This window comes from Phocoena sinus, chromosome 5, assembly GCF_008692025.1.
Source record: "Phocoena sinus isolate mPhoSin1 chromosome 5, mPhoSin1.pri, whole genome shotgun sequence".
NCBI classification, from domain to species: domain Eukaryota; kingdom Metazoa; phylum Chordata; class Mammalia; order Artiodactyla; family Phocoenidae; genus Phocoena; species Phocoena sinus.
In genome coordinates this window covers 72,519,739-72,531,969 of record NC_045767.1, presented here as the reverse complement: position 1 = coordinate 72,531,969, position 12,231 = coordinate 72,519,739, and the positions used below count along the sequence as shown (strand labels likewise).

The 12,231-nt window shown below is 36.0% G+C and overlaps 1 protein-coding gene across 4 annotated transcripts in view; it reads right to left on the bottom strand.

The window, feature by feature from the left end:
- The window catches only part of SLAIN2 (SLAIN motif family member 2), an 81,945-nt gene that overhangs the window by 25,642 nt on the left and 44,072 nt on the right, over positions 1 to 12,231 (bottom strand). For 3 of the 4 annotated variants that reach the window (XM_032632848.1, XM_032632846.1, XM_032632849.1), the window contains 3 exons: positions 11,370 to 11,729; positions 9,533 to 9,670; positions 1,385 to 1,462 (listed from right to left, as the gene is read on the bottom strand). In XM_032632848.1, the coding sequence (XP_032488739.1) occupies positions 1,385 to 1,462; positions 9,533 to 9,670; positions 11,370 to 11,729 (576 nt within the window). The remainder of the gene's footprint in view (positions 1 to 1,384; positions 1,463 to 9,532; positions 9,671 to 11,369; positions 11,730 to 12,231) is intronic. The other variant, XM_032632847.1, reaches the window with a different exon arrangement.

The following is a 12,231-nucleotide window of genomic DNA, read 5'->3' as shown; positions in this document are numbered from 1 at the left end:
TTCAAGTAAAATTTTTAAATTATATAAGCGTACCTAATGCCAAAAAACATTATGAAGCAGCTTATAGAGGCATACAAAAAATAAAATTTATATAAACGTAAAATTCTCTCTTGCCCTGGTATAGATACTACAATCCTTTTATAATCATCTGTTTTCACCTACCTTCTACACCTAGAAGTACTCAAAAGTATCTGGAAATCTCAAAAAAGAGGTTTAAGGTCCTCAAATAATTTAAGAACCGTTTCTACAATGATCCTTAATAAATCACCTTCTTCTCCATCAAAAGAGCATAATCTGTTCAGTCTGTTATTATTTCTGACAGTGGCACCAAAACACACCCTTACTGGAGGCCTATAATCAGCCCCTGACATCTAAAACACAAACATTCCAACATTCTACTTTTCTATTTGACTATTCTCTTTTCTTTGGATTCTAATATCTAAAACTATTTCCTTAAATTATACTTAATCCACCATATCATTGCTAAAACATCTGCATTAGTGAACTTGCTAAAGTACCTATTTCAGTACTTTTATAACCATATTAACTAAATCATTTTTTCAACAAATCAAATCCCAAACCTCCTCTTTCCATATAATGTCCTGTTAGTGTCTTATCCTTCTTATATATCTTTGTTATTTATTGAGTTCTGAAGCTATCAGGAAATCTACATGTCCTGGATAGGGGAAATATTTTTCCTCCTTGCCTATATTTGTTCTGTACCATTTCCTCTGAGGCTTCTATTCATTCTTATTACTGCTGGTCTATCTAATCCCACAGTGTTTCTCCCAATTCTACTTCTTCCTAGCTGTCCATACATCCAATCTCTTGAAACCAACATGATAACTTTGATGGCAACCTTCATATATTTCTTCAGCTGTCAGTTCTTACAAAAGCTACCATTCCATGAATATTCCAAACATCATCAGTTAACAACTCTGCTTTAACATCAATCAATTTCTAATATGAAAACATGCTTGTTTCATCCTACAGTTAAGTAAATCCAAAACCAAAGACAGAAGAAAAAACAACATACAGAATGTCTGGCATTTGGTTCATTTTAAAGCATTTATTAGTTTACCTAACAAAGTTAAAACAATAACCTACAGTTTTAGGTAAGAAAAATGATAAATTCTCTAATATTAAATGCTATATATCACTTATTCCTTTTAGAATTGCAACCCAATACATACCTCTGTAGAAAATGAGTTTCTTCTGGATTTATCCAAGTAACAGAGAATGAATACACATTATTTTAGTATTAAAAAAAAAAAGACTAAAATGTGCCTTATAGACATCACTGACTCAGTATGCCAAAAGGTAAAAGATTTAACTAACTTGACCATTTGCTGAAATTTAAAACTTAGTAAGAGGCTGTAGTTACCTCTTTTTGTAGATGAAGTTTGAAGCAACTGTTTGGCTTTGAGGGAAGTACGAGGCAAATTTTTCAGCCTTTGCGAAGCTGTTGAAAAATAAGGAACTGTAATATTTGCCTGGAAGGACAAGATAAAGACTATAGCTTCTGTAAACTTGAATATTTTAATACAAACTTGAAAATTTATCAAGGAACAGATAAGGTGAGACTATGTTAGAATCCTAGAAGCAGAGGAATCTTAAAGTGATGCTTAGTGCATTAAGTTGGAAAAGAAAGGGAATGGAAATCTTAGTGCAAAGTGCATACTTTCCAAAATTATTTCTTATAGATGAGAAAATCTATAATATGTAAACCAATCAAAATATCAAAGAGAAAACAAACCACCAGCAAACATGCTACAGGATGCAAAGAATACAAAGCTAATAAGTAAAGTGATGAACGCAAGCACACAATACAGAAAAAAAAATAAACGTAGTACTTGTTCAGCGCAAAAAGCAGACTTTGGCAAAGCAGTTATTGTTAGATGAACTGTCCTAACATGAAATAGTAATCCCCATACTCAAAAAGGAGAAGAAAACTCAGAACCAGGCAGGTCCTCAAGGGAGTAAACAATCTAGTTGCTTTAATATGTTCAACATCATCTTGCTGTAGAATTCAACTAATTGCACTTTAGACTTTGGGTAGCAACATATCTGGACTATGCACACATGCATACGGGGTGGGCAGGGGTGTGTATGTGTTGGGGTTGAGGGATTTGGAAGAGTCAGAGCATCTGGTTTTTAAAGTGATCAATGAGGAGTTCTAAGCTTTCTTTGGAACTCCTAATCTATTAACTGCAGCAAAACTCTCATAACCGGCAATTAAGCTGCAGTTCAGAGCCATCTGGAGTTAAATCTCACTTTGGCTCCAATGACTGATGATTCCCACATGTACCACTTCAGTCACCTATTTAAGTGGCTCTAAAATGTCGTTCTACCCATTTGAAAGTCAGACTTCATATACCTCTAGGATCTATATGCAACGCCCCCAACCCGCCCACAAAAAGAGATCTCAAACCATAAATCTGGCCAGAGTTTAAACTATCATTGGGCTGATAAATGGATTACTTGATATATCACCAAAAAGAATTAAGGAGAATTTTTCTTTCCCTCTATTGCTTAACCGTATCAATGCTGATAGGATTTTCTCACTGTCTAATAGTAAACACTTTTAAAAAGTACCAAATGCATTTGATTTCAATTTCTGTAACACTTACTACAACACATTACTGCTGCTAAACAATATTGTATGCCAGTTTAAGTTAAATATATTGCCAGGCAAGCAAACAAAAAATTCTCCAAACCTAAAAAATACCAATTTTATAATGCATTACCTCATATCTATCCCACAGAAATATAAGATGCTATCGTCATTGAATATTCTTCATTTACATATTTATTCATACATGCTTTCAACCATTTTTTCATTCATTCACTCATTCATTCATTCCTGCTTTCTTTCATTCTTTCAAGTAATTATCTACTTTATTAGAGGCACTGTTTTAGGAACAATGGATTCAGTATCCAGCTAGATAGACAAAGTTCCTACTTTCATGTAACTAAGATTTTAGGGAAGGGGAAACACAATAAACAAAGAGTAAAATATATGGCCTGCAAGATGGTGATAGCTGCTAAGGAAAATATTAAGTAGGAAAGGGGGACAAGAAGTAGGAAATTTAAGTTGCAATTACAAATAGAGTCATCAGGAAATATTTCCCTGAGATGACATTTGCCCAAAGATCTGAAGGAAGAGAGGAAGTGAGCCATACAGATATCAGGGGAATGCACTCGATATGGAAGGAAAAGCAGCAGTAAGGACCTGAGGTAGGAGTGTGCCTGCTATATTTGAAGAACAGAAGTAGGTCATGGTGATTGGAGTGGAGTAAATGAGGGCAAAAGGTAACCAACTGTACATACACTGGCAATACACAGTATCTATTAATTATTAAAATTTTTTAAACAAGGGTTTAACATATCACCTCTAATCAACTGTCCTGGAAAGATCTTATTTAAATTAATAGCTACAATAACTCCGGAACTTATTTATCCCTCAAGTTTCATGGGTGATGCCACAAGAACAGCATCTACAGACAAGTGAAAACTGTCCAACAATAAGTCAAAGAATCAGATAGGATCCTGTTTATAGCAAATAGGATCAGGCAGTATACTCTAAATTTGCCTGATACAGATGGAAGGAAATGAATGATTTTCATGAGATACCACAAAGTCACATAATGTTACTCAAATAAGAACAAAAACTAAATTTTAATCTGAATTATCGATCGTAATTTGATCTGTTTTCTAATGACGAAACCACTTTTTATTTATTTTGTCCGCACAGCTTGCGGGATCTTAGTTCCCCAACCGGGATCAAACCCAGGCCCAGGCAGTGAAAGTGTCAAGTCCTAACCACTGGACCGCCAGAGAAGTCCCCAAAATCACTTTTTAAAGACAAATTATAGTAGTTAAACTGAAAGTCTCCAAATCCTTCTAAAACTTTAATCCATTCTCCACATTGCTACCAGACTGAGTTTCTTAAGAAGTAACCCTGATTAAAAGCCTATGATGGCTCGCCATGCTTATAAGATGAAATCTAAACTCCTTAATATGAAATTTATTTGATTCATTTATTTTTTTGGCTGCACTGTGTGGCTCGTGGGATCTTAGTTCCCTGACCAGGGATCGAACCCGCACCCTCGGCAATGAAAGCATGCAGTCTTAACCACTGGACTGCCGGGGAATTCCCAACATGATATTTAAAAGCTCCCACAATCTAACCCCTACCTACATCTCTCATCCTTGGTCACTGCACCAACTAACCATCCTGTGACCCACACTTTAGTCAAACAAAACCACTATAATCAGGATGCCATTCTTAAGGCTTCATTACTGGTCCCACTGTTTGGAAAACTTATACTTCCTTTCCTCGTGTGACAACTCCTCCAGAGTTGGCTGAGACATCTTTCAATACCTTTCCTGAAAACCTCTTCATACTGCAGTGTAATGCCTCTCCTGTTCCCACATCACTTCCTGCCTATCACTTCCTCTTTTGGAGGGCATGAGCTGTCTCTTTCACATTTATATTCCCAGTGCTTAGAACATATACACCCAATAAATATCTGTTGAATAATTAAGAAACACATAAGTGACTGAGTACTGGATAAAATCCAGAGATTCAAACTAAATATTCGAGATCCTCCACAGCTGAGGTCCAATTGAGTGGTTCTCAAACTTAAATATGCCAGAGTCAGCTAAGACACTTCTAAAAAATAGATTCTGGGTCCCCATCCCAGATGTATTCAATCAACATTTCCAGAAGTAAAGGCCAGAAAAACTACATTTATAAAATCTCTTTGTGATAACTGACAACATCATTACACTACTTATCCTTAAACAGGAGTTCTACAAGTATCTCACTCATTTGTACATTAGCCAATTACACAGATTTATCATGACTTATTTATTTCAATTTATGTTTCATAATTATATAAAATTTGAGTGTAACCTTTTAGTGTTGTGGTTACAAGTGAAATCTGGATGAGAATTCCTTTCCCATGGGCCTAAGTGCAGTCTGGCCTATGTATAAGCTGATAACTGCCCTGGACACTTCCTCTTCAGTGAGAGGTCCAGAGTACAATACTGATCCTATACATCTCTTCTTTGGGAGTATACTCTGTATTCTATTCAAATATATTCTTCCATTTAGTTAAATGTAAGCAAGCAAGTGGATAAATGTTACAATGACTTATTTTACTCTTTTGTGGTAATTCACAAAGTATTTATAGTTCAGTCTCAAATCATGCTCCAGTAGAGTCATCCAAGAATATTTTCCAAGATGCCTCCTCATTTGAAATTAGGTCAGCATGATGTAATCCAAACAATGATTGGGAGGAAATCAGGAGACTCATGGAGGAGTTGAGAAGAGGGAGTAATTTGGCTTGGTTTTGCCACTTTTCTAGTTACTTGACATTGTATATATAATTTATATGGATTTCTTTTCCCTCTCTATAAAAATGAAGAAAGAGATGTTGTGAGGTTCAAATGGGACAATACATGTGAAAGTAAACTCATACTACTTTTTATAAAATCAGCAGATTGCCTTGGGTTTTTCTCTCTTCTCTTATTTCTGAACCAGTAATTCCTATATTTTTCTGAAAATTAAACTTTCTATTAAACCTGTGCTCCAGTGGTCTTAGAAAGCAAGCACTAGTCTTTTGAAAAACTGTCCATGAGAAACATTCCTTCCTTTAACTGGAGAATCTGAGAAAATTACACGTATCCATGACCTCTGCAATGCTCTGGTTTTCTTAAACTTTTTAAGTTACTCACATTTTCCAAATATAAAAGTCAAGAATTGGTAATAGCTATCAAAATGAAAATATATTAGAACTCTCATAATATTCATATTTGAATGCCAACATCCACAATAATGCAGCCATAGCAAATAAGCATATAAAAATAGTGACTGGCATAGTAACAAGGCAAAAGAAGTGGTCCCTTAGGTGGAAATAAAGCAACCTTGCAAAGTTAGGTTCATGCAGACCAGCAAGTAAGAACCAAAGCTTTACCACTTAAGAGCTGGAAAAATACTTATAAGAAAATAAAATGCAGCAAATATATAAACTTGGTTTATATAAAATATTTAAAATGCTAATTCATATATAAAACTTGCCATTGTAATATCTGTACATAATTATATATCAAAATAAAAAGGCTATTATGAAAACAGTACACCTATATGCACACACTAGTTAAAACACACATATATATTATGTATCAAAGATATATGTAAAATTTTCAGAAAAATAGGTAACACTTTATTTTGCTTTATAATGTATTAACTTTAAACAAAACGTTTTAAATTTTTTTTCTTTTTTTTTGGCTGTGCCACACGGCTTCCGTTATCTTAGTTCCCCAACCAGGGACTGAACCTGGGGCCACGGCAGTGAAAGGCCAAGTCCTAACTACTGGACCTCCAAGGAACTCTCAAGTTTTAAATATTTTTATAAAATAAACTTTATTAAATTTTAAACCTGCCAATATTCTGGATTTACTACTTTCCAAATACGTTTTTGTGAGTAGTGTGATTCTATACTAAAATAAATATTTGTGACATTTTCATCATAAATAAGCTTCACTACAGCTACACATATAAAAATAAACAAGTATACGCAATTTTTAAAAAACGATGGTACCTTACTTTTTCTTCTGCCTATACATTATTCAAATATTGAAATACGACTATGAAACAGTATACATATATCCCACTTAAAAGTAAATTAGTGATTAGAATCTCATTATGTTTCTTTATGTATTTTCCTTAATTATCAACTTCTGGGGAAAAAGAAAAAAATAATTTACCTACAGGAAGAAAAAATTCTAGGGAATCAGCAGTTGATTATACAATGGTAATTCTACCACTAGAGAAGGTGAGTAGTTATCATAAAGTTTAAGATATTGTCAATATATTCTTTTTTATTAACATTTTTATCCTAGGTTCTCAATCTTTTTTTTTTTTTTTTTTTTAAAGATCCATTCTTTTTTTTTTTTTTTTTTTTTAATTTATTTATTTTATTTATTTATTTTTGGCTGTGTTGGGTCTTTGTTGCAGCGCGCGGGCTTTCTCTAGTTGCGGTGAGTGGGGGCTACTCTTCCTTGCGGTGCGCGGGCTTCTCATTGCGGTGGCTTCTCTTGTTGTGGAGCACAGGCTCTAGGCGTGCGGGCTTCAGTAGCTGCAGTGAGTGGGCTCAGTAGTTGTGGTGCACAGGCTTAGCTGCTCCACAGCATGTGGGATCTTCCCAGACCGGGGCTTGAACCCGTGTCCCCTGCATTGGCAGGCGGATTCTTAACCACTGTGCCATCAGGGAAGCCCTCAATCTTTTATTGTTCCTTCTCTTTTTGTAAAGAGTTATTTTTCATTTCCATACAGCTTTAAGATGCTAGAATAGGTTAAATAAACAAACAGCATGTATGAGGGCATGAGGGAACAAATCTGAGTAAAGATTTGGTACTGACAATAATGGAATGAGGTAAAAAGGATATAGATATAGCTGGTTTCATCAAAGAGCTGGGAAGCAGTCTGAAAATATGTCATGGAAAGATTTGAGAAATTCAGAATTTAACAATTTCAAACTAAGTATTAAAGCACCTCTGAAAGCCAAGTGAAAATGGTGTTTTGGATTATCTGTGCACAGACTGTAAAAGTGTAGCTTATAATATACATGAGTTTTGTTACTTAATATTCTTAACGATATAAAAGTTTCTTTCCTGTTGTATTAACACTGTGAATTGCTCTTCCCAAGGGGGAAGAAAACCCCAGAAACAGGATATTATTAAATCAAATTAACTTAATTTGCAGGTTTAAAGGCACAAAACCTATCACTCACCACTTCAGCAATAACTTAGAGTTCAAACTGTATCTTTACATTCATTTTTAAAAGTTTGTGAATCTCTATTTTCTACACCATTTATGAGTACCACATGAGTACCATAACGGCACTCTTAAACACACAGTTCACATGGTCTGTGTGTTTAAAATTTAATGTGATATACAAACATGTTTTTGCACACCTCCATCTAAAAAAATGAGGTACCCAAATCTCTAGGTATCAGTTTTCTACAATGCCTTAAATTTTAGAGTTTATCTTAGAAAAAGAAAGAAATAATATTTCTGGATAATTTTTATGTCTTAGTACTAAACCACTGATGTGACAAATCTCTCTAAATGGGCTTTGGCTTTCAATCAGGATCAACATGGGTCTGAATCCTAACTTGCTACTTATAAGCTCTTTGGTATGATCATAGATAACTTATGTAACCTTTCAAAGCTTCAATTTCCTAATTTGTAAAATGTGTTAGTAATTGAACCTACTTCATAGAATTGTTCAGAGGATTAAACAGAATTATGAATGTTTGATACCGTACAATGTGAGTTGTATAATAAAAATAATATTACATGCAATTTGTAAATAGGGAAAATTTATCAATATATCACAAAAGTCACTTTGGTTCAAATGTATTTTTTTCTGGACTGGATTTTTGAGCCACCAAGTAACAGCAGCTTAATACAAACTACACAAAGTCAGCTAAACACAACAGAGCCAAGGAAGAGTGCAAGGGGATTTAAAAAGAGTTGAATGCTTTCAAAGTTGTGTTACTCAATACACAAGTTATAAATGGACAGTCAATAACCTCGTGTTTGTATCACTTCTTTGTCACAGCTTTGAGGAAATGAAGGAACCACATCACAGTGACCACTTCAACCACTGACAGTAAACATGCTACAAAGGAACTGAATGAATCAAACTACAAAACTGATGTGAACTGTGGGATAGAAGGCATGCATATTGAGCATTTCTAAGATTGTAGAAATAACTCTGATAGTTGTTTAAAACTGGTTTGACTGCATGCTCATATCTACCCTACTTAATACGCAATACTTTTTGGAAAGTATTCAATTCTGTTTTAGTCTCTCTGTAAAGTACAGAGTGCCATCTACTCCCACATCACTTCTTGGCTCAGTTTGGCCACTTTGTCTTAGAAGTTCCTTCTGCATGATTATCTGATCTTTGTTTATGGTGCGTATGTCTCCTTAATTCAACGGTCTCAACGTTTCTTTCCATCAGGTTACCTTCAACTTTTTTTAAAAATGAAATTCTACATTTGCTGGAGTATTTATTTTATTTATTAAGAATTTAACATGTCTTTAATTGTGCTATTATTTTCATGGGATCATTATTGTTTTTATTAATGTTCTAGTAAGAAAGCTCCTTGGGTTTTAAGTGGTCTGCTTCAGGACTATTTCCCCCCAAAATCCTGTCATTTTTAATGTTGAGTATTGCAGAATATAAGATTTTTAAGGCATATATATTTATACATTAAACAGCTAGAACTTGCTTATTTTAGAATTCTAGAGAGACCACAGTTTCATACAGATTTAAGTATTGATACAATTGGGTATTTTATAGGGACAAATTTTAAATTTTAATATAGCTATGATCATCTTATAGCAATTGATAATCACTACATTTTACTATAGTTTAATACAGCTATTCAGCACAGAATTAAAATCTATAATTTTCATTTATCTTTAAATAACTGATACATAAAGGATACTTACTGGCTGAAGCCTGAGGTTGCATGCGAGGTATTCCTCCATTTGGCACTTGAAAATTTGAGTCACTTCTGCTGCTTTTCACTGAGTCAACTTGTGTATTGGATGTTCGGGATAGGTTTGGAAGACTGCGTCTTAGTTTTTCTATGACAAGAGAAATTTAATTAAAAGAAAAAATCAAAACATTCTTTCCGATGGAGAAAATTAAAATTAATTAACATTCAAAAATCAAATTCTTGGGCCTCTCTGTAGTGCAGTGGTTAAGAATTCACCTGCCAATGCAGGGAACACAGGTTTGAGCCCTGGTCTGGGAAGATCCCACATGCCATGGAGCAACTAAGCCTGTGCCCCACAACTACTGAGCCTGTGCTCTAGAGCCTGCAAGACACAACTACTGAGCCCATGCACCTAGAGCCCGTGCTCTGCAACAAGAGAAGCCACCGCAATGAGAAGCCTGAGTAGCGCAATGAAGAGTAGCCCCTGCTTGCTGCAACTAGAGAAAGCCCGCCTACAGCAACAAAGACCCAACACAGCCAAAAGTAAAAATTAAAAAAATAAATAAATTAAAAAAAAATAAAATTATTTAAGTGTTATGCATATTTTAGAAGAGCTAACAGGAAGTACACGTCTTATAAAAATAAACAATACAGTTTCTATAAATGGGTAGAACTGTTTAAAAGAACCATAAATTACTTAAATCAAGATCTATACACAGGGACTTCCCTGGTGGCTCAGTGGTTAAGAATCCGCCTGCCAATGCAGGAGACATGGGTTTGATTCCCTGGTCCAGGAAGATCCCACATGCCACAGAGCAACTAAGCCCGTGTGCCACAACTACTGAGTCTGTGCTCTAGAGTCCTCGAGCCACAACTACTGAGCCCATATGCTGCAAGTACTGAGCCCACGTGCCTAGAGCCTGTGCTCCGCAACAAGAGAAGCCACCACAATGAGGAGCACGCACACTGCAACGAAGAGCAGCCCCCGCTCGCCACAACTAGAGAAAGCCCGCGCAGAGCAACAAAGATCCAATGCAGCCAAAAATAAATTAAAAAAAAAAAATCTATACACAGATCACTTCATGAGTATAACAAAGCAAAACTAACATAATCAAGTAAAATTAAATTCACTTCTTCCTTTATTTTTGCATTGACTCAGTATTTTTTAAATAAATTTATTTATTTTATTGTATTTATTTTTGGCTGCGTTGGATCTTCGCTGCTGTGCGTGGGCTTTCTCTAGTTGCGGCAAGCGGGGGCTACTCTTCCTTGCAGTGCACAGGCTTCTCATTGTGGTGGCTCCTCCTGTCATGGAGCACGGGCCCTAGGCTCGTGGGCTTCAGTAGCTGCGCCTTGCAGGCTCAGTAGTTGTGGCACACGGGCTTAGATGCTCCATGGCATGATGTGGGATCTTCCCAGACCAGGGCGCAAACCCATGTCCCCTCCATTGGCAGGCGGATTCTCAACCACTGTACCACCAGGGAAGTCCCTGACTCAGTATTAATAAAACAATAAACTGTCTAAATTCTTGATCTACTTTCTAAAATACAGAACCTTGGTTCTGTTACTTTCATACTGAAATATGAAGGACAAATTTTTTTTTTTTTTTTTGCGGTACACGGGCCTCTCACTGTTGTGGCCTCTCCCGTTGCGGAGCACAGGCTCCGGATGCGCAGGCTCAGCGGCCATGGCTCAACGGGCCCAGCCGCTCTGCGGCACGTGGGATCTTCCTGGACCGTGGCACGAACCCGCATCCCCTGCATCGGCAGCATCGGCAGGTGGACTCTCAACCACTGTGCCATCAGGGAAGCCCTGAAGGACAAAGTTTTTCCAGACATTATAGTTACCTTCATTTTTAACACTGGTTGTCTGTAAATCTGTGGGATGGCCTTGAAGGGAAAGGCGAGGTTGCTGTAAGCGGCTAATCATAGGCTGTGGGGACACTCTACTATATTCTATTCCCCGAGCAGGAGATCGAGAACGAGGTGAATTTCGGGGTGACTGCTTAGGAGATGGTCGAGGTGAATTGCGTGGTGATGGTGAAAACCTGTTAACAGCAGGGTATACTGCATGATGCATATTGTCATCTTCATCATCTAAACTTTGTGCATCAAGTTCCTGATCACTAAAAGTACCCCGTCTTGTAGAATTGCAAGATGAACCAGAACTGCGCCGAGATGCGGTGGCTGCATATTCTTGCCGGAGACCTGACAATAATGAATGTGTTATTTTATTTCTTTAGTTTTATTTTTAAACATTTAAATATTTTTAAGGTTTAAAAGCAAAAGATTATCATTGAGAAATTCAAATAGGGTATAACGTGTAAAGGAAAACTCCCTTTCACTTGATTCACCTTAGACTTTCCCACACATAAGGATGCATATACCACATCTAAAAGGCTATTTTTAAATTAAATGAAATTCATAAATTTTTGCCCAATTTCAACATTTCTTCTTGAATCCGAAATCTATATTAAAAATAGAACAATAAATTTAAAAATATTTCTACTCCAAAAGACAGTAATCCAAATTTGAGATTAACATTAAAGGAATACTGAAGGAAAACAATTACTGCCCAACCAGTGTAAAGAATACATCAGTGAGTAAATATACTCCCTGGATACTGAATCCTTGCATTAATCTTACTCAAGAAGATGATGAAGGAAACTTCTATCCCACTCTTAGGAATTCAATACTTGGACACAAACAT